Below are 23517 nucleotides of genomic sequence, written 5' to 3' on the forward strand. Positions count from 1 at the left end.
CTGACCCTTTTTGCTTTTGTGATGCTGAGGAATCAGATCCAGGGCCTCATACATCCAAGACTATCACTCTATTGCTGAGCCACCTTAACAGCCTGAGCTCCTGCTTACTATCAGGTGCTGGCAGCCTGTGTTGCCCAATTCCCAGCCTAGGGTATATGGGTGGAGTTTTGGTGGGGTTTGGGCTTCTCTTGTCCTGAGCCTCCAGGTCTTTTGTTGTCACAGGCGTGCTTCCCGGGGAGTGTTGTTTCCTGATTTTCTCCCCTCTGTTGAGGCGTATGCTCAGCTTTTTACTTCAGTTGGGAGGAGTTGGTTGTGTTGTTTAGGTGCCGGATCCCCGGGACTGGTTCCGGCCCCAGCCTGGAGCGCTCGTTAGGCCTGTGCTGATGTGTATACCACCTAGGTTATGCAGCCTGGAGGGCGCTCGTTAGGCCCTGTGCTGATGTGTATACCACCTAGGTTATACAGCCTGGGGGATACAGTTCAAATTTCTTCTACTGTTGGTAGTCTTGACCCAGGTACGCTGTTCCTGGCTTGGGCATTTAAGCTCCCTTCCAGGGGCACTCTTGCTCTGGCCTGGCCAGCAGAGTGTGCTCCACGGGCTGGTGGAGCTCTTGAACAGTTCCCAGTTTTAATGGGTCCTGTGGTCCGGGTGTTGGGGTAGGAGGGTCTAGGTCAGGGTCTGGGGATTCCCTCCAGCTCTGGTCTCCCTTGAGGGATACACTTCCCCTGTGGGGTACTCACCCTGGAGCTGGTTGTTTCTGTGTGGTGTAGGTCGTCAGTTGTTGTTGCAATTTGAGTTCAGTTGGGGTGGTTGCAGGCTGGGTTGGGTGGTGGTGGCTCTGTGTGATTCTTTTCTGTCTCTGCCTCTGTCGAAGCTGTCGGGTCAAAAGTGTCCATGCTCAGGCGGCTTCTTCGCGGGTTGTAGAGATCCGGTGGGTCTGACGCCCTTGCTTCAGGCGACTTCTGCACGGGTGATCTGCAGGCAGCCCCCTGTGCCTCTGGGACCCGGGCGGCCCCCGCCCGGTCGTTGCGATCACGATCGGCAGGTGGGCGGGTGGTCTGCTGACAGGTCCCTTTGTCGCACTGCTGGTGCCCGGTGGCTTTGGCGGGATGGAGCCTCTCTGCTCCGGTGGAGAGTGAGGGGGTGGGGGTGGGATCCTCGTGGAGACTCCCAGCTGGTAGGTTTCTCTGTTCCTGGTGATCTGCTGTTCTGCAAACCGGTACCTGGTGATCTGCAAGCAGCCTCCTGTGTCTCTGGGGCTCCGGCAGCCCCCGCAGGGCCGGCTGGCCGGCGGCTTGGCGCACTGCCGCGCGGCCAGTAAAGGTTGGGGGAGGGGTCTTCGCTTTTCTCTGTTCTGAACTTCTTCTTTTCCTCTCTTTCTTTTTTTGTTATTTTCCACCTCTGGTTTTTCTCTGAGTGTTCATCTTTTTGTTGTTGTCGGTCTCTTGGGGAGATTAAGCGTTGGAACTCGAACTCTCTTTTTGGTTGGAGAGAGCTGTGGCATTTCCCTACTGCCCCGTCGCCATCTTGGTTCCCCCTCTCCTGACAAACTATTGACTGATGAGTTCCTGGAAAGAATTTATCTAATATTTCTAACTTCCTGGTGGACAGAAATAATTTAGGTCTATAATAATCTGGCTCAATGATTCATGTCCCATGCAGTCCAGGACAAGACTGATTGGTCTAGACTAGTCCAAGGGTGATTCTTCCTGCAGGAGATGATGACTGTGGATGAATCTCCTAGGACCACATAGCAAGCATGTGCCTGTGCTTGGAAACAGCAGTATTATTGGCTAGGGTTCTTCAAGAAACAAAGAGAATAGGGTAGATAGATTAGATAGATAGAGAGAGAGAGGGGGGAGAGAGAGGGAGGGAGGGAGAGAGAGAGAGAGAGAGAGAGAGAGAGAGAGAGAGAGAGAGAGAGAGAGAGAGAGAGAGAGAGAGAGATACAACTCTGGAGGCAGAGAAAGCCTATAACTCTGCACCTGGTGACCCAAGAAAGTGGTGTAATTTTAGTTTAAGCCCAAAGGCTTAAAAACTAGTCATAATACTATGTCAAAACAAAAGTTTGGGTGTCTGAATTCCCAAAATAAATAACTACAACTAAGTTATGCTTTCTTTATCTTTTTTTTTTTTTGTATGATTTGGGCCCTTAATGGGTATATGATGTCTGGTCGCTTTGGCCAGGCCAATCTACCTAGTCTATCTGTTCAAATGCTAATCTTCTTCAGAATCATACTCACTGACACTTCTAAAAGTCATGTTTTGCCAGCTTTCTGAGCAGCTTTCTGATTTCAGTCAGTTTGACACAAAAAATTTGAACCATCACACCAATGTGTAATGAGGATTATCTGTCTACAACATTGTTTCATCTTTCAAATTGCCTTTGTGATGGAGATGTGTTTTGCTATTATGCTATTTAAAAAACTTGCTTAAAGACATCTAAAAAACATTAAGATATTTTCTGGATCTGGTGATATTTGTAGTAAAAATCAATTTTTAAATTTGTAATTTATTTTGATTTTTTTCTCATTCTGGTCTCTATATTTATGTAAATATGTAAATGACAAAATCGATATAAATACAGTTTCTTTTGATTGTTTAAGAATTAATACTATCAGTATAACTTGTGGAGGAGATGGGGAAAAACCAGTTGTTTAAGGATACAGGTGGACCTGTTGCAACAATGAGAAGTACAAGTTGTCATGTCCAAAACGAGCTTTACAAAGTCGGGGGGGGGGAAGGAATAGGATTGGGATGGGGGGGAGGAGGGAGGCTGGGAAGGGATGTGAAGGGTAAACAAAGGAGGAGGCTGCAATGCTTGGTAAGAAATGTATGCATTATCCTGCCCATGTAATTGTAACTCCTCTGTACAGTATGTTCACAAATAAAATAAAATTAAATTAAAAAAAAGAATTAATACTAGGAAATTAAGGGACCAATCTATGCTGTCCAATTTCTCATGTTGGCTTCATGGAGGATTTTCTTTCAGTTTTATGTTTAACACATAGTAATAAAATAAACATGCACTTTTGTTCATGAACTATTGTTTATTATAGAATGAAAAAGTAAAACCAAACACATATGTCAAATAAAGAAATAAACATCTATTTTTATGAAGGTGGTAATAAAGCAACTGATATGCTAAATAAAACACATGGTCTGCTTTTGATAAAGCTATAGTTAGTCATCAAATTTCTTATTATTTGACATGATATCACACTTAGCTAAGATAAACTTGATTTGAATCAAACATATCTTCCTAGAAATATGGCTCTGAAAAAAGGGTGTCTGGTTGCACTTTTCAATGAAAGTAAGGCTCTCTGTCTTAAAGTATCTTGCCCATTTGACTGAAACCTATAGTCATTATAGTAAGGAAATTGGTTGATGTATTATTCTGTGATATTTTTAACTAATTTCTAGAAGCTCATGTGGACTTATTATCAGTTATTTTATCACCAATTTTATGAGACTACAATACATTTTAGATATTCTTAGATTATTTAAGATTGTCTGATTATCTAAGATAGTTATTCTTAGAACCATTGGAATGTAGAACCAATGACTATATGTCGACTAAATTAAATTGTTTGCTTATTAATTTTGTCTGTCATCTTTAATTGCAATACTCACAATAATTTTTAAAACACTAGATGGCACTACAAATATATCATGACAGATTTTCTTGTTCATCAAGAGCTAATAATTTTCCCTCCCTCTCTCCCTCCCTCCCTCCATCCCTCCCTCCCTCCCTCCCTCCTTCGTTCGTTCGTTCGTTCCTTTCTTCCCTCTTTCTCTTTCTTCATTCTCTTTTCTTTCTTTCTTTCTTTCTTTCTTTCTTTCTTTCTTTCTTTCTTTCTTTCTTTCTCTCTTTCTCTCTTTCTCTTTCTCTTTTTCCCTCCCTCCCTCCCTCCCTCCCTCCCTCCCTCCCTCCCTCCCTCCCTCCCTCCTCTCTCTCTCTCTCTTTCTTTCTTTCTTTCTTTCTTTCTTTCTTTCTTTCTTTCTTTCTTTCTTTCTTTCTTTCTTTCTTTCTTTCTTTCTTTCTTTCCAGTATGTGCTGGTTCTGGGACTTGAACTCAGGTCTTGGACACTGTCCTAGAGCTTTTGTGCTCAAGGCTGGCACTGTACCACTTGAACCACAGCTCTGCATGTGGCTTTTTGGGTGGTTAATTGGAGACAATAGTCTCACAGACTTTCCTGCCCGTGATTCTCAGATCTCAGCCTCTTGAGTAGGTAGGATTACAGGCGTGAGCAACTGGAGCCCCGTTTACTTATGTTTTACATGTGAAATAATGTATGTAGTACTTCTTGACTATTAAAATAGCTAATAAGATTACCTGACTGTGGTAAAACACAATTCATAGTTAGACTGTCTGTAATTGTAGTGACCAATAGATTTGCTATATTCAAGTTTTTCTATCAGACAAAGATGCTCCCTCCCTCGGTTCCCTCAGGAGACATATACTGCCAATAGAACTAATGAGATTCCTGAATTGTTTGATAGTGTTATTAATCATAGGGTATCAATCATACAACACATTAGGAAAAGATTTAAATCCTTGACATGTATAATTCTTCCTTGCACAAAGATATCATAAAACTAATGGTATGCCACTACATGAGGACATCAGTGACAAATTGATGATCAATCCAAAGAATATTTACAATTAGTCACTCTACAGGATAATTTGAAATGCCCTGAATCCTCTCACATTAAAGGCTTTCCTAAATTTGACAGTAATCTGAAAAATTCACGATCATCAATAATGTTTTGTGAAGCTGAAAGAAACTTTCGTGTCCTATCTATAATAAACAAAATCGATCTAGTATGCTAGACAGAATGCTGAGTTATTGTCTTTGTCACATCAAGAGGTGATGGAAGAGTGTAGTTTCTCTAGCGTGTCAGGTTGCAAGGGCATCCAAGCATCATGGTATACTTTCTAAATCTTGTGAATTTCTTTTAGTATCAGTCTACCTTAAAAAATGTTTTGGATATGTCATGACTCTCTTTTTCTTATTCTAAATATCTATTAACTTTTACATGTAATTTTGTAACTACTGACATCAATGGGTCTTCTAGATAACTTTTACTGTGGTTTAGGTTTAATTTATGGTAAACCAAAAGATCTTGTACCCACAGCCCCTCTGCCAATCCATGACTAGTACTTTTTTCAGATTACCTTTTCTAAGATGGTGCTACAATGCTTTTGTTATTGCTCTAATTGTGTAAACATTTCAATTTAACAATATACCCTTCAATTTCTAGTTTTAATGCAATTGTATTCTTCAAACTGCAGATTATGGGGATGTGGTTTGATGCTTCCTCTACACTTTGGCAATCAATGCGAGTTAATTTGCTGATGGAACTAAGAGCACATGAAAGAATATATGTTCCACTCTCTCATTTTGTAAGTATGGGAATTGATGTAAAAATAGGTAAATGATTCAGTAGTTGATTTATGTTCACATGGCTTATTAACTAATTCATCTTGTTTGTCCAATGTATTTTCTATAACATCCCCGGGTACTCTGCATTCTGTCTGCAAAAGATGGGGGGATTAAGGTACATTGAAAAAAATAACATAGATGAAAACACAGAGACAAGGTCAGTTTGGAAAGTGGCATCAGAAGTGACTGAGGAGGCACAGGAAATAAAGACTGGCCTAGTTCAGTGGGCTGGCTGCACAGTCTGGAAACTGGTGTTGACAGAGAATGCCATGGCCAACCTATCTGGCTTGGGCACCTGAGATCAAGAACATAAGATCCCAAGACAAGTATCTGGGCATGATCTTGATATCACAGAACAGAAGTCAAATGAAGGAAAGAACCAGGAGGGTAGATGGATCACTTGCATAGATGCTGAAGACTTATCGAATAAGAGTGAAAATGATTTTATGGAAGATAGTAAGGTAAAAACCAAAAGAGGAACAAGAGTTAAGAAATACAAGATCATAGCCATATGAAAGGATGGTGGCGAGAAAAGATGATGGAAGGTAAAATTCAAATTAATATACATTGAAGACTCCCTCCCTCCCTTCCTTCCTCCTTCCCTCTCTTCCTCCCTCCTTCCCTTCTTCCCTTCTTTCTTTCTTTCTTTCTTTCTTTCTTTCTTTCTTTCTTTCTTTCTTTCTTTCTTTCTTTCTTTCTTTCTTTCCTTCCTTCCTTCCTTCCTGCCTTCCTTCCTTCCTTCCTTCCTTCCCTTCTTCCTTCCTTCCTTCCTCTTGTTCTTTTCTGTGTCTCTAATGCTATTTTCTTAAATTTCCCTTTTTTCCCCTTTTCAGTACTAAAGTTTGAACCCAGAGGATTGAATTTCCTAGGCAAGCATTCTACCACCTGAACCATGCCCCTGTCCCATTTTGCTTTAGTTTTTTTTTCTAGATAGGGTCTCATGATTTTTGCCAGAGCCTGGCCTTGGACCAAGATCCTCCTACTTATGCCTCTTGCATAGCTGGAAAGAAAGGTATGGGCCACCATGCTCAACTTGTTTGTTAAGAAGGAATCTCTAACTTTTTGCATAGGCTGGACTAAAATCTTGAGTCTCTTTATCTCTGATTCCTGAATAGGTTGGATTACAGGCATGGGTCACTATGTTCAGTCTTGCATGATGTTTTGAAGAAATAATGAAAGGAAATATCGAAGTGGTAATTGGTGGAAAGGCTACTTTCAATCAGGATGGCTTGAGAAATGTAGATATATGATTTATGTGTGAAGTCTTCAGAGAAGTACCTCAGTAACAAAATTGTATTCAGGTGCAAAAATGCACTTTATTTAAGATCTATTCATAATTGTAGACCTACTAGATCTCACTTAGCTCTTAAGTGCTGTGGCAAGTCACAGTTATTGCTTTTAGCACCTGCAGAAAATTATTCAGTGTAGCTTCTCAACATCTCATCTTTCAAGTGTGTCTAATATGAAAATGAGTGCATGTGCCTTATTACTTAAAGTAGGGAACATTCTTTTTCAACTATAACTTTGGCCTTCTTTTGTATTATCAATATACACATACTTGGGGCAAGTCCTAGGGGGTTCTGACTCTTCAACTTTTTTTTTAATTTTTATACTCAGTACTGAATGCATATTATTCTTTTTTATTTATTTTTTAATTTTTTGTGAACATACTGTACAGAGGGGTCACAATTACATGGGCAAGATAATGAGTACATTTCTTATCAAGCATTGCAGCCTCCTCCTTTGTTTACCCTTCATATCCCTTTCCAGCCTCCCCCTTGCCCCCTACCAAAGTTGTAAAGTTCGTTTTCGACATGACAAGTTGTACTTCTCATTGTTGCAACGGGTCCACCTGTATCCTTAAACGACTTGTTTTTCCCCATCTCCTCCACAAATTATACCAACATCAAATATAGTGAAAGCAGGGGTTATACTGTGGGGGAGAGACATACAAAGCAACAAAGAAATAATCTTATAAATGTGTTAGAAACAAATGCATGAAAGAAAAATATTTAAATACATATCTAAGGGTTCATTTTCTTAACATCACATTATCTGACCTTTTCTGCTTTACCCATACATATACTAGATATTGCAAATAAGGGAAACCATGGGACCTATGTTTCTTTGGGCTTGGCTTACTTCACTTAATATAATTTTTTCCAAGCCTTTCTATTTCCTAACAAATGGGGCAATGTCATTTTTTCTGATGGAGGCATAGGATTCGATTGTGTATATATACCACATTTTCTTGATCCATTCATCTACTGAGGGGCATCTGGGTTGGTTCCATATCTTAGCTATGGTAAATAATGCTGCAATAAACATAGTTGTGCTGGTAGCTTTAGTGTGGTCTTGTTTGTAAACATTTGGGTAAATGCCCAAAAGTGGGATTGCTGGGTCATAGGGGAGCTCTATGTGAAGTCTTTTGGGGAACCTCCATACTGCTTTCCAAAGTGGTTGAACAAGTTTACACTCCCACCAACAATGAAGTAGGGATTTCATGAAGTTGCAGAGCTTCTGCATGGCAAAGGACATAGCTAGCAAGATCAATAGAAAGCGCACGGATTGGGAGATCTTCACTAGCCATACAATGGACAAGGGTCTCATATCTAAAATATACTTGGAACTCAAAAAATTAAATCCCCCAACAATAAATCCTCAAAGAAACAACTGCCCAATAAATAAGTGGGCTAAAGACTTAAAGAGAAACTTCTCTGAAGAAGAAAGAAGGATGGCCAATAGACACATGAAGAAATGCTCAACCTCCCTAGGCCAACAGACACATGAAGAAATGCTCAACCTCCCTAGCCATAAAATAAATGCAAATCAAAACAACATTGAGATACCACCTCACTCCAGTTAGAATGGCAAAAATCAAGAACTCTAACAACAACAGATGCTGGAGGGGATGTGGACAGAAGGTAACCTTACTTCAACTTTTTTTTTTTTTTTAAGCCTTTTTTTTTGGGTCCGGTCGTGGGGCCTGAACTCTGGGCCTGGGAGTTGTCCCTCAGCTCTTCAGCTCAAGGCTAGCGCTCTACCACTTGAGCCACAGCGCCACTTCCAGCTTTTTTCTTTTTGCTTATGTGGTGCTGAGGAATCAAATCCAGGGCCTCAGGCATGCAAGGCAAGCGCTCTACCACTGAGCCACCTTCCCAGCCCCAACACAAAAGACTTTTATCCAATGCAAAATTCTTTGTCTTTAGTCTTAATAGAGTGTAGAGACAAGGGAGAATAACAGTAAGAATGAAGGCAAAACAGGTGTTACTGTTTCTGCAGTTGATTATTTCATTTTTGCTATTGCTCAACAATATCATATTATGAATGATCTGTAAGGAATTTTTCATATAGTAAGTGCCTATCATCAGATGTATTTTACTTTTCATTTTTAAGGCCATTCACTCTTCTTTGCTTAATGAAATCTCAGCAAGATGCATACAAAATAAATCATTGACATTTCAACTGCTTGTTTTCAGGCATAAGTGGTTTCAAATCACACTCATACCCAGAGCACTTGTCACACATTTAACCATACTCAATTCCTTACATTCTCAGAGGCAAAAATCTCATTCTGAAGTTTTTTGTTTCCATCAGAGTTCATAATTCATTGTAAAAATGGGGGAAAGAATGTGATCCTAATATTCAATGCATATACTACAAAATTAGAAAATTGAGAGCAGATGTGGAGAAACAAGGAGGAGAATGATAAAAGAGGTTACATCACTCAAGATTCATTATATTCATAAGCCGATTTGTTGAATGATAACTCCATTTACAACTACTTTAAAATAATAAAATATAATAAAAACAAAACAAGTCAATTTATACAGATATAAAATATGACATATTCAAATTTGTCAATAACCCCAATTGGAAAAACATAAGATCATTTCAACAGCTCATGGATGAGTTAATAAAGAAAATTTAATCTGGAGGAATACATGAAAATATTTCAGCAAAAATTGCTTTTCAAAAGTAAGAATTGAAGAAATGAGCAATTCACAACAAAAGAGTAGATTAAAAATTTCAAATCTGATCTTTATAAAATTTGCACTCTGAGGAATTTACCAAAGATAGAGAAAAATACACCATAAATTCCTTTTCAAATCAAACATGATACTTAGGAGCAGTATTTATTGCAGTTTATATACATCTGTACTTCATAGAGACCCTTGATTATTATCTCCTTTATTGGTAAACACAAAGGAATGATTGTCTCTCAGGTTGTCCATACCTTGCTGCATTTGTTAATAGTGTTTTATTATTTTAGTCCTTTGTTAATAGTGTTTTATTATTTTATTCCTTTTTGATGTGTTTTAACCTAGAAATTAAATATATATATATATTTCTTATTGCTCTGTTTCAGGATGTCAATATTCCCATTTCTGATACATCATACCAAAGGCTGGGGAATTCTGATTATTTCAGGAAGCAAGAGATCTTGAAAAGAAAAAAAATAGTCATCATGGTCTGGAAAAGGTGGCTCAGTGGTAGAGCGCTTGCCTTGCATGCATAAGGGCCTGGGTTCGATTCCTGAGCACCACATAAACAGAAAAAAAAAAGCTGGAAGCGGTGCTGTGGCTCAAGTGGTAGAGTGCTAGCCTTGAGCTGAAGAGCTGAGGGACAGTGCCCCCAGGCCCAGAGTTCAGGTCCCACGACTGGACCCCCCCCCCAAAAAAATAGTCACTATGTTTTAAGTGATAAGCAGTTAGTCTGTTACATATTGGCAAATTAAAAGAAAACCCTTAAATTGGTAGAAAGTGTTCTTTGACCAGACATAAGAAGAGTTTCTCTGTTAGTATACTAAGTGGATAATAATGGTTGGAAGTGGCTTCAGAATATATTTTTCTTATTAGCAAATCTTGACCATGCTACTTATGGTTTGAATAATCATAGACAAATGTACATTTCCTATATTTAAGCAAATAATCCAGATTCAGAACAGGTGTAGTGTAGTGAAGAATGTCTCTGTAAATGCAGAGATATTCTTACAAAAGACATTTATGGAATGTTCAATATGGTTGCCTCAAAGAAGAGAAATTGACTGTTAAAAGATGTGGTAAAAGAGATTTTAAACCAAGTGAATACTTTTTCTAGATTTTTAATATAAGTAATAAAATTCAAACACTCTGTTACTGAAAGATTTCCCAACTAGGCAGTGGGGAACCACCTAGGCTTGTCAGCAGGGCAATAATTAGATAATTGTGGAGCTTCATGCACTTCCACACCTATTATAATAAAAGAGCCAGGAAGGCAGGCCTAGAGAAATTAGTATACAAAAGCAAAGTACAGTCTATGCAGTTTATTTTTTGTACACCTTTTAGAAATCACACAAAAATTGTATTCTGTGTTCTATACAAGTGCTCTTTCCTGGAAGGACATACAAAAAAAACAGGAGGAATGCCTTAGAATAGTTTTTGCATATACTTTTAGTACTGTTACTTAGTACATATTTAAAGCCAATTATGTTATGCTCCTGTAAAGAAATGTTCTATTTTATATTCTGCATTTTCCTAAACTGGTAAGAATTCAAATGGTGGATTAGCTAATGTTAGAGAAAAGTCTAGTAAAAGTTTTGTAAGTAGCTTAATATCAGAAAGTCAGTTCCAGAGACTTTCTTTTACTTATTTAATTTTCACAGTTGCATTTAGCCTTTAAAAGTGATTTATTATAATTTTTTTGCATTTGAACAATTATTAGCAACACCAATAGCCTAAGCATTATCATTCTTAAAAGTTATTTCTAATAGCATATACTACTACATTTTTATTCATGCAGTACAGTTTGCTTTTTATTTTGTAAGTAATAAACCCTTGTAAGCTAGGGACAGGGTGAGTTGGGAGGGATGGGTGAGAATATTAAAGGGTGATATTGATTGAAATGCACCTTATTCAAAACTGCTTCACTGAATGGAAACTCCTTTGTACAACTACTTCAAGATAATACAAATATTTAAAAAAAAACTTTTGTTTCTTCCTGATCTTTAAATGAGAAATCCCATATTTTAATTTTCCTCTGGAACTATGAACTTTGCAGTCATACATCATAATAAGATTTAGCCATGAGAAGCTTCTTCAGTTATTTTGGACAGGATTTTTAAAAAATTAGCTCTGTGTGTGTGTGTGTGTGTGTGTGTGTGTACATGCATGAGTGCGTGTGTGTGTGTATGTGTGCTTGCATGCGTGTGTGTGTGTGTGTGTGTGTGTGTGTGTGTGTGTGTGTGTGTGTGTGCCAGTCTTGGGACTTGAACTCAGGACCTGGCTGCTGACCCTGAGTTTCTTGCTCTAGTGCTCTACCAATTGAGCCACACTTCTACTCTGTCTTTTTTTTGGCAGTTAATTAAAGATAAGAGTCTCACAGATTTGTCTCATTAGAAGTAGAAGCATTTCAGGTGGCAGGACATTCATTTCTCTGTCTACACCAGCACAATCACTAGCTATGTTCCATCTTACCAGGAAACATTATTGTAGGTCCTTGACACTCAGCCTTCTGTATCTCTCTACTTATCTGCTTTTGGAGATTGAAAATTCATTAAAGGTTTGATCAGTTCCCCATGTGCAGAGAACAATGTAGTTATAACTGCATTCATGAATGAAGGACTTTTCATAGCTTCCTCTTCCTGAATTTGATACTTTCTCACTGATTTACCTTGTAAGTCAGTGTCCACTTGATTAACATTATCCCAGCGCATTCTGGTCAGTCAGATAACAATGACAAGAGGCTCAGGTGTTTTGGTGGCCTTCAGTTTGAAGCTTGGAAGATTTATGTGTGGACAGCTGTGTGCAAAACCTTGTGCACATGGAGATCAGCAAATCCCCCAAAGATATAATGAATAAAACTAGAAGAATAATGAAGAAAAATGACAGGCTCCTGGAAGGGAATAAACAGGGTATGCCTCTAGTAAGTAACTCCCCGAAGGACTCTTAGAAAAGACTTACTGATTAATTGAACCCATCCATCATCCTTGGGATGACAGCATCAATTTGCAATCTTTTTTTTTAAGGGGGAGTTGCTTTTATTACTTTGCTCTTATAGCTTAAATTCATTAGAAGGTGGAATGAGCAGTTAACAGATGCAGTTCTTTGATTATCATGGTACCACATTCTTAAGACGTTTCATTACAAAAAAGGCTTATATTAATTTAAGTAATGATTTAGACTGTAAGAATTTCTACATGTTGCTTGCAAAAGATCTTTTCTCTCTGAAATTATTTCCATATGTTATATTTTAATGATACTTCAAAATTGTAGGCTTGTTGCTTAATGGGAAAATTGGTGTTTTTTTTATGATCATAGTGTTCTACAGAATAAAAGTCTTCCTACTTTTTTCTGCTTCTCCTTCATTTTCTTTGTGGTAGTGACAGTGAAGTTATAACTCATAACCTTTCTACAGACTTTGGTGGTAAATATGATACTGGAAGTGTTTTCTACATTTGTTTAGTTGAATTAAAAGATCTAAAATACACATTTTTTTCCTCTCCCAGTTATCAAAAGTGATTGTTCCAATATACTAAGGTTTTTTTTTTTTGTTGTTGTTAATGGACATAATATATCAGTAAGAGACTTTGTTTTTCTCTTTCTTGGAAGTTGGTAGAATATGGATACAATAAAATAAAGAGAAGTTTGGTCACAGATACTAAGTAATGATGAAAACAATAAGGCAATAAGGATTTTTTTTTTTAGGTCCTGGGGCTTGAACTCTGGGTGTGGGCGCTGTTCCTTAGCTCTTCAGCTCAAGGTAAGTGCTCTGCTGCTTGATCCACAGTGCCACTTCTGGTTTTCTAGTGGTTTATTGGAGATCAGAATCTCATGGAGTTTCCTGCCTGGGTTTTGAACTGTGATCCACAGTTCTCAGCCTCCTGAGTAGCTAGGATTACAGGCGTGAGCTACTGGCGCCCGGCAAGGCAAAGATCTTTATGTCACTGCTTCTTGAGTATAATCTTTGAGTGCTGACTAAAACTGGTAAAATATCTGAAGGAAGATTTTCTTTAGGAATATAGAAATACTCCTAATGAGGTTGCTTGAGTGATCCTAATATTTGTAATATTACCTATTCACAAGTGTATTACAAGACAGCTGAAAATCTTCTAACTCTAACTGAACATCATTTAGTAATAAACGCATATACTTCATATACTTAAGGATTGTTCTTTAAAAGAAATATAATAAAATGAAATGTATTTTAAAACTGAAATTATATTGAACCTAATACACAATAATTTAGAAATTTTTTTTATATTTTGGTCGTGGGGCTTGAACTCTGAGTTTGGGTGCTGTCCCTCAGCTCTTCAGTTCAAGTCTAGCGCTCTACCACTAGAGCCACAGCACCACTTTCTGCTTATGTGGTGCTGAGGAGAATCAAACCCAGGGCCTCATGCATGCAAGGCAAGCACTCTACCACTGAGCCATCTTCCCTGACCAGAAACATTTTTATTACTGAAGCTCACAAAAGGTCTTTCTAGTCTTGTTTCACATGAATTTATAAAAGCCAGAGGCAGTCAACATGGTATGGGATTTGATTTTTGCTTTTCTGGACAGAGTTCTTAAAACAATTTTCCATAGAGTGACAAGTTACTTGCCTTTTCAAGATATATAGAAGTAATCTTGAGTAATTTCTGAATTTCTTAATTACCCTGGGTCTTTGTTTACTATCTCCACAATGAATGTATATGGATCTCAAAGATTTCCTGAATAATTTCTCTTTCTGAATTAAAATGATCCACTCATTATATGAATGGATATACAATGTTAGATATTTGCTTTACTTTTTAAAATACTTATCAAATGATACCATAGGTTTGCTTGTTATTTACCGAAGTTATAAGCTATATAACTGAGGCATCCATAAGTAGGGCTGTTTTCATGAGGGCATATACCTATGTAGATATGCCTGACCTAGTAATAATTATTTCCTTTGACCTGAACCTGAAATATGTATGCCTCTGACCTCACAGTGTAAAGCAACATCCTGACAGCCATTCACCTCTACTAAACATCCTTTTCACACATGGCACAAAGGTCAATGTGGGTTTGTTTGTTTACAAAGCTCTCACACTGGAGCTGAGAAATGAAACACTACAAGTTGGACTTCAGATTCTGGCCTCAAAGCTTTCACCACGTTCTGTCAGCTGCAGCATTTTGACTTTTGAGGGCTAACATGTGTCTTCGTGCAGCAGAAGTGAGCATGCAACCGCCAGCAAAGCCTGTGGCAGAAGTAGCCCGGCCTAAGGGCTTGTCACCCTCCTAGGCCCTATGGGGAACTTCAGCTGAAATGTGGGGCTAGACACCACAGCCACAAGGCTTCACCCGTTCTGTGTGCCTTTCCTACCTCAAGGTGTCACTGTAGTTGTCTTCTGTTAAGCAGCAGTATTGTAACAACAACAACAGAACAATAACATTATATTGTGTTATCAAAGGGAAATTATTTCAAAATTATATATACGTATTTCCAATTATATATCAAATATATATCAACTTTATATGTATGTATATATATATATATATATATATATATATATATATATATATATATATATATATATATATATTTCTGCATTCCTGGGGCTTGAAGTCAAGTCCTGGGTGCTGTTCCTGAGCTTTTGAATATATTTTTTAAGTAAAATAAAACTACTTGTTGAAATTGTTATATTTTTGCCAGTACAAGATGTAGGAACTGGCACTTAATTGGCTGCTGCTTTACCACTTGACTCATACCTCTTGTCTGGGTTTCTGCTGGTTAAATTGGAGATGGAGTCTTGAGGACATTTGTTGAGGCTGGCTTTGAACTATTACCCTTTGGGTTTCAGCTTCTTGAGTAGCTAAAAGTATAACCAGGAGCCACCCAGGTGCCTGGTTCTGCTGAAATAATTATTTTTTGTTATGAAACATTTTAAATAATTGAACTTAATTTGTATATTTGTCCATTTTTCTTTATACTTTAAAAAAATTATGTTGGAACTTGATGCTTTTATTATCTTTAAATAGTTGTACAAAAGAATTTCCATGTAAAAAAGCAGTTTACGAATACATCTTGATCAGTGTCATCCTTTCAATCTTCTCTCCCCACTGCAACCCATCCCTTCCCTTAGTTTTCTTAGATTATTTTAAGAAAGGAGGAGTTTGATAAGGGAGAGTGATGAAAGGGTGAGTTTAATCAGTGTACTTTGTTTGGAAGTGCCATGAGGAAACTCCCCTTGTACAACTAATAGAGTCTAAAAAATATTAAAGTGAAGTAAGGAGGTCAGGTGTGGACGATGCCATATTTGCCACATGGTGGATGGTAGGGTCTTCATGCTGGGGGAAGAAAACCTCCTGGCTGTCACCTGCCTCCCAAGTGACGGGCATGTACGGATCCCTGGAGGCAGGGGCAGGCACTTGGCTGATGTGTTACTGAATCTGTAGGTGCAGTGCCTGGCACTGGGAATTTCCTGTGGACCTGCCCTCCTGCGACGACCTGTTTAGGCCCCCGATTAGCCCAGCCGCAAGAACGCCATGCCACATGTGTCTCCCTGATCGCGTCCTGTGTCCTGTGTCCTGGCTCATCTTCAGTCATCATGGCGTCCCAATTCAGCTCTCCTTTGAAGTTGAATTGGCTTGTTGGTATTGTTTTTGTTCTGTTTTTTAAAATTTTTGGTACTTTTTTATGCAAAAATGCTGTACAGAGGGGTTACAGTTAGGTGAGCAAGGGAATGAATACATTTCCTATTGAACATTGTTGCCGCCTCCTTTGTTTTCCCCCTACCATCCCTTCCCTCCTTCCCCCCCTCCCCAAGTTGTAAAGAACGTTTTCAACATAGTGTTTTGTGTTATTTCTTTCTTCGCTAGCTGTGGTATGTGTATTTGCGTGTTGCAGGCCTTTGTAACAACTGGCTCCCTGCAGCCTCTTAACTGTGTAATAAAGACTTCAATATTCTATATGGCTTCTGGGATGATTCACCTTACAACAAAAGAAAACAAAAACAAGAAAAAAAGAGAAAAATCTCGTGTATGAGTTACCATAGATCTTTAATGCAGTGGCCTAATAGCTCTGTCACCTATTACCTTGATGCTAACTCTAAATCCCAGATAGAAGGCAAATATGTTCTCTAGATCACAGTATGCCCGTGGCAGGCAATGTTCTAAGGGAACCCTCAGAGTGGAGAGATATGAGAAGGGATGCAAGCACCTGTGACCTACAGCTGAGCTTGGATGGTGTCCTGGCCCTGCAGTTTCTTTGCAGTGTAGTTACATCCTTGTTCTGCATAGACATCAGCAATGCTTTCATAGAAATTTAATAGAGTTTCCCCATGACTAATATAATAATCACATACACCTGTCAAAAACAATAGAGACTTTCAGGGATGGCTCAGAAAACATAGTTGGGGTTTTTTCCATTTATTTTTTAAAATGCAAATTACACTAGTTAAGTCAAAAAAATCACTCTGTTAAAAATACATTCAGAATTAACAAATGCAAAAGAAAAAAAAGAGACACATCAGGATTGTAACTCTTGCCTTCAGAAGATTAGGTTTATAACAAAAGCTCAGCCTAGAAAAATAGCATTCTTCACCAGATTTTTGGGGAGGATACAGCTGTACAACTTTGATGTTTTCCCAGATAGAACCACATTACTGTGCTTACTGCTCCCGGAAAAGACCTGTCCACTGATTACTTTTTAGTAGTCAACAACTGTTTTTAAAAGTTTTAGTGGAGATGGCAGTAGTGATTTGGTGGCAAGTTGGCTGCAACTGAAAACAGAAATATGAGGGCTAATATTCTGTATCCATACACATGAGCCACTAGGAGGAGTCTCATCACTGCATGGATGCCAGTGAAACCTCATTATAATAATCACATTAGAAGAACTCCTGGCATGTGTAGTACCTATATTTTAGGAATCAAAGGACAATATAGTGGTAAATAGTTTGCTCATACATTAAACATGCATGTCACTATAAAAACATCATATGAGGTTTCATTGACATGTTTGTATGGACACACATCTACAAGCCACAGAGGAGATTCAAGCATGAAGGCTTGAATCTTTTCCTTATGTTTTGCTTATGTTGCAATGGTAACTTTTTGTTCCTTTGTCAGTGTGTGTATGTGTGTGTGTGCGCGTGTGCACCTGTGCATGTGCGTGTGAATATTACAAACATCCATGCAGACACAGGGATGGGAATATTTTATGTAGATTTGAATGGGCTAAGATCCAAAGGAGGTTAACCCAATAACTGAAACTTCAGAGAAAGGAAAAAGTTGCTACATGCCAATTTATAACTTGATCAGTCTGAATTTTACTGCAGTTAAAGATGAGGTGTTACTTTAAACCAAAAGTGATTTCAGTGTCTCAAGTGGATCCAAGAAAAATAATGTGACACATTGGAGTTACTGATAAGTCTGAGCTAATTATGTTTTCCACTAATGAAAACCAAATAATGCTTGAAAATACCAAACAAAATTTCCTAGGAGTTCAGAATATCCCATAAACACATTGACCTACTATTAAGTTCCCAAAGGCATCTTGTTGCCAACTACGTTTAACAGCACAGTTTTTCTGCCACAATAATACAGGAGGATTGAAATACACTCTAACAACACAACAGATCCCCCAGATACCACAAAAAGATCTCAAATATTTCACCAAGGTAACTATTGCTCCCATCCCACCCCACCCAAAAAATAATCTCATACGCCGAAGTTAGAAAAGAAAGTTCACCTACATCGGGTCTTCATTTGAGTTAGATATAAAAGAGTAAACATAGCTAATACATAGTCAGTTGGCCTCTGTTGATAGAAATCCATAGCTGTTTTCTGTGTTAGTAAAAGACATTTGTAGATACTTATAAAAGCACCTAAAGTGCAATAAATAAAATCAGTGAGTTAAGCCATTTCTGCTTCTAGTAGCTTAATGAGTTTAGTAGATTAATAAATATTACTTTGCTTCACCCCAAACCCAGCAGATCATACGTAAGCATTATGAAGATGACAGTGGTCATTTCTGTTGTCATTGGTACTTGTCTCATTTGGGTCACCACATGGGCTCAGTGGTAAAGCACTTTGCTGAGAGCGGCAGTTTTCCTACACAGACCCACACTGGAACTGCTGGCTTTTCAGTCTTGGAAGTTGATGTGAAACACGCAGATATGGACTCATTCTGAATTAATAGCAGTGTGTTAGCCTGAAGGAAGTGGCTTGGGGATGTCTGCACGGAGATTCTTGGGCATAGGACTTAGGTGGGTTAAGGCAAGTACGTAAGGTATAGCCTTTAGGGCAAACAACCTGCCATTTTAGACTTGGATTACAAGGTCATCATGGCAGGTTTTGTTTGTTTGTTTTGCAATTACATTGCCTAAGTAACCAAGATGTGCATGGAGTGCAGAAAACAGGGCTTTTAAACTAATGTGCCTTGATGACTTTGCTCACAGAGGCCGACAGGCTGGGCTGCAGAATTAGTAACGGCCGGTAGAGGGTACCAACACGTCTCCTTTGGAACTTTGAAAGGCCTGGGAAAAGACTCCTGCTTTCAGGAAATCTAGAATGGGTGTGTCCTGCATATTTCAGTTAAAAGGAGGTTAAAAGTAGAATGGTGTATGTGTTTGTGTGTGTGTGTGTGTGTGTGTGTGTGTGTTAATTTTGAGTTTTTTTCTGATAATATGTATATATATGTATGTATACACACACACAGACACACACACACACACACACACACATACACACACACACACGCATATATATTCAAATTCACTCGCTTCTTGCTCTTCATAAAATGCAGGAGGCCACTGCGTAAAAAGTTCTTTGAGAGGTCCTGTGCTGGTATACTGTAGTCATCGGAATTATTTTGACCTAAGAGAGAGAGAAAACATGTTTTTAAATAAAGAGTCTAGCACAGGTTTTGGTTGTTTCCCACGTTTTCTCATGTCTCTAAGCACAACAGAAAACAAAAAAAAAAAAAAAAGAGAAAAATACGAGAAAATTAAAAAAAAAGAGAGACCAAATTGGGTTTCAAATAGGCAATTCATTCTTTCCTCAGTGCAAACACCTGCATAGAAAATCTACTTATGGTCACTCAAACTCTATTTCTGGGTACAATGAAATGAATATATTTGTCGTACAAAAATGAGGTTGTCAGAGAGAATGCAGGGTTTGAAATGCACCTAGCACCCTGCATGACATGATTACAGTGCTGGCAGCACCATCAGACCTGTCCTGGCTCTGGTACATAGGCCAGGGGTAGTCCAAACAGGTCAGTTTTGTTAGAAAATTAATATGGACATAACATTTTAGTGCCGTATCTTCATTGCTATCAATATGTTCGAGAGGTTTACCAAACTCTAAAGAGTAAAAACAAAAAACAAACATGACCCAAAGCCTTTTCATTTGAGATGGGACTATAGCTAATCTAAATAACTGCAAATCAAGGAAATCTACAACACTTAACTGAGAATAAAGAGGACAGTGAAGTCATAGACTCCAGACACAGCACCATCAATGTCGTTCTAAGCCAACAGTGGCAGAGAGTTGGGGATCCTGGCCATTATTTACTAGGTCTGATGGATGTCCAAAGCACATTGCTTTTCTGTTCTTTCTTTTCTTCTCTTTCTCTTCCTTCTTCCTTCCTCCCTTCCTCCCTTCCTTCCTTTCCTTTTTCCTTTCTTTCTTCTTTTCTTGCATTTGCTTTCTTTCAAAGAAGCAGCTTTATTTCTAGTTGCTATATAATACTGTTAGGGTGCTTGAACCCGTGTTAAATCCCTTTTACTTTACAAGACATAATCATGGTGAATTGACAGGAGAAGGAACACTCCAAAAGACAAAGACAGAGGAGACCTCTCAGGGCTGTCTCTCTATAGTGAGTGAGGTTTACAGGTGAACCCGTTCTGATGTTTTCCCCCATAGGATTTGACTAGGCAGTGGCAGTAACAGGACTGATTTTGAGGATTACAAGGTTGAAACGCCCTTCATCCAACACTGCATAGTGCAAAATCAAAAGGGAATAAGGAAACTTTAGATAAAGAGGAGGGTGCAACCATGTATGGAAATATGGCAGTTGACTTGGTGTAATGTGGACAAATAAGTACAATAAAAGCGTGGAATAGAATACCAAGTTGAACTCACAGTCCAGTGGAGATTTTGAAAAGACCACCATACTAAGGGTCAGGAAAAGTGATTGATAATACCAGATGTATGCATTTCCAACAAGTTATGTGAGTTTTGTTTCTCTGTCTCTGTCTGTGTGTCTGTCTGACTCTCTCATTACCATTTGAAGTCTAATCCTTGAACTTTTAGGCAAGGACTCTACCACCTGACTTGAGATTCTAACCTGTTTTGCTTTTGTTATTTTACAAATAGGGTCTTGCGCTTTTGTCCCAGCCAGCCTAGGACTGTGACCTCCTTCCTCTGCCTCATATGTAGCTGGGATTATAGGCTACCAACTCCATCCTTGCCCTTTGCTTTTCTTTCCTTGATTCAGTTTCTTCATCTGTAAAGTAAAATCTTTGTGCTCTAGGATTTGAAGTTTCTGACGGGATATTTCCCAAAAAGGATGATAGTAAATTCTGTCAAGTAACTATTTATGTATCCTAAGTATTCCTACCTTGCTGAATTGAATTTCATTAAACATTTATTGCCTAAACGCTGAAATTTTAAAGCTCTCAAAAATGCTTTTACCATCCTCTGGTAGTAAAGAGAAAAGCTCCCTCTTTCTATTATATATATTAATTATATATAATATATTATATATGTTACATAATATATTATATATAATATATATATTACTTTTACTTGACTGTCATAATATCTATTTAACAAAATCATGGCAAGGTTTTATCTTCAAGAAAATATAATTCTTTATAAACCTGTGTCTTTTTAATGACCAATGCTAGAATTATGTGAGTGATTTAAAATAACATATTTGATTATATTAGCTATTATATTAGTTATTACAGTTGACTGTTAAATGAGTGATTACATAATATTGTCAGAAGTAAGCAATTGCTAGCTTTGTAGTTATTTAATCTATTTGAGCACAAATCAATAGTCATTTATTACATAAACATGTCATATGCTTTTTATAGAAGAGATCTTGTGGGAGGCCAGTTGGCATATGTTGATTTCTGATTGGATAAAGCTTTTTCATAAGTAAGAGTTGATAAGCATTATTTATATTACTAATACTACTAATAAATTACATTTCTTAAGAACTTTTTCTGTGACATGTTCTAGGTTTTATGTGCTAGGAAAATATTATTTCCTATAATTTAAAAATAATTACATGAAGTATTCTTTCATCTGTATTTTGTAGTAAGGAAATGTGAGATTAGATAAGATTAGGTAAGATTAGATAAAATTACTCAAAGTTATATGTCAGAGGTCATAAAATTTATCATAAAAATTTATCTTAGGTGGTCTATCTTCAATAGGTCATTCCAGTGATTAAATTAAAGGTTGCAATAAAATGCTGAGAAGAATGTAAATAATGTAAAGTAAGCAAGGCATGGTGGCATGTGCCTGTAATCCCAGTACTTTGGAGTTGGAGGAAGAGGATCATGAGTTCCAGGTCAGCTTGGGTTATATATCAAGATGCAGTCTTTTCTTTTTTGTTTTTAAAGGTAAGAGCTGGGCACTGGTTATTCATGACTGTAATCCTAGCAACCCAGGAAATGGAGATCTAAGGATCAAAGCCAGGTGGGGCAGGAAAATTTGTGAGACTCTTATCTCCAATTAACCAGCAAAATGCCACAAGTAGAGCTGTGGCTCAACTGGTAGAAAACTAGCTTTACAAGAAAAAGCTAAAAGACAACGCCCAGACCTCAGGACCTGAGCTCAAGCCCAAGTACCAGTGAATATACACAAAAGGGAAGTATGAAAGGATGTAAATAATTGGATATAAATAACATTTTTTTTGGTTGTAGCTATCAACTTTTTTGGAAAGTACAGTGTAAGCTGCAAACAACTGTAATATATGATAAAAAGAAAATAGAAAATGAGAAGAAACAGAAATTAAGAAAATGTTCATATAGAAAGTGTATTTTAAGATTAAAAATTTAAGGGTAATGAGATTTTTAAAAGGTAAAATTAAAAGAGATGAGACCAGACATCAAGAGAACAGCATGGACAATTGGGAAAACTACTTTTTTTTATGGTATTCGGTTTAATTCGTGGCTTCATGTTTTCAGGCACTCTACCACTTGAGCCATGCTTTCAGCCTTTTGTTCTAATTATTTTCTTTGAGTGTGTGCCAAGAAGGGAGCTGAGGAGAGTTCCAATTCAGGGCTTCCTCTTCTTGCTAAGCTTGCTTGCTCATTGTTCATGCTCTGTCACTTGAACCATGCCTCCAGTCTATAGAACTCCAGTCTCAAGGACTTTTCTGCTCAGGCTGGCTTCAAACTTCAATTCTGAGAGGCTTAGATTAGGCATGAACTCCAAGTGCTTGGCTGCTATGGTTATTTTTCAGGTAAGGCTATCACTTTTTGTTCAAGTTGTCCGGAACAGTAATCCACCTATTTATGCCTGCATAAATAAGATGACAGTTATTATCTCCCCTTGATTTTTCATTTAAGATAGGGTTTTATGATTTTTTTTTTACCAAACTGTCCTGGAACTATGATCTTCTCTATCTCAGATTCCTGTATATTTAGGGTGTCAGGTGCTTACAACCATACACAGCTATTGTTTGAGATGGGGTGTTATGATCTGTTACTATCTTTTTGCCTATCCTGGCCTTGAACCAGGACCCATGTGTTCTCTGCCACTCAAGCAGCTATGATTATAGGTGTGAGCCACCAGCTCTTGGTCTGTTTCTTTCATTTTCTTTTTACTTTATAGAGTTCCTGGGTTGGAACTCAGAGCCTTATTCTTGCTAGATAGGCACTGCACCACTTGAGCCACACATCCAGTCCTATGTCTCATATTTGAAGAAGACAGGGTTATAGTTTATAGAAAGAAATGGCTCGGTGGAGCTACCAGATTAGTTGCCTTCTCACTAGATGAAAAGCTAAAGAAGGGCAGAGCATATTGAGCACTTTATCTTCCTAGTAACATCTAGGACCATCTGCCTATGATTGGGGACTGAGAAGTTATTGATAGTTA

General features: G+C 38.1%; 2 protein-coding genes across 6 annotated transcripts in view; one reads left to right on the forward strand and one right to left on the reverse strand.

Annotated features, from left to right (window-relative positions):
• Nucleotides 1–16343, forward strand: part of LOC138818975 (uncharacterized) — a 33909-nt gene extending 17566 nt beyond the window's left edge. For 3 of the 4 annotated variants that reach the window (XR_011369285.1, XM_070010132.1, XM_070010133.1), the window contains 3 exons: nucleotides 5299–5409; nucleotides 13135–13189; nucleotides 15853–16343. Coding sequence is in view for 3 of the 4 variants with exons in the window: in XM_070010132.1 (XP_069866233.1) it covers nucleotides 5299–5409; nucleotides 13135–13189; nucleotides 15853–16127 (441 nt within the window). In the remaining variant the exon portion in view is untranslated. Of the gene's footprint in view, nucleotides 1–5298; nucleotides 5410–13134; nucleotides 13190–14497; nucleotides 14889–15852 lie in introns of those variants that run through there. The other variant, XM_070010135.1, reaches the window with a different exon arrangement.
• Nucleotides 16344–16808: 465 nt separating this feature from the next.
• Nucleotides 16809–23517, reverse strand: part of Nkain2 (sodium/potassium transporting ATPase interacting 2) — an 877560-nt gene continuing 870851 nt past the window's right edge. For both annotated transcript variants that reach the window (XR_011369284.1, XM_070010131.1), the window contains one exon: nucleotides 16809–19275. Coding sequence is in view for 1 of the 2 variants with exons in the window: in XM_070010131.1 (XP_069866232.1) it covers nucleotides 19266–19275 (10 nt within the window). In the remaining variant the exon portion in view is untranslated. The remainder of the gene's footprint in view (nucleotides 19276–23517) is intronic.

The sequence above is a fragment of the Dipodomys merriami genome, unplaced genomic scaffold, assembly GCF_024711535.1.
Source record: "Dipodomys merriami isolate MVZ:Mamm:240054 unplaced genomic scaffold, mDipMer1.0.p SCAF_8, whole genome shotgun sequence".
Taxonomy (NCBI): Eukaryota; Metazoa; Chordata; class Mammalia; order Rodentia; family Heteromyidae; genus Dipodomys; species Dipodomys merriami.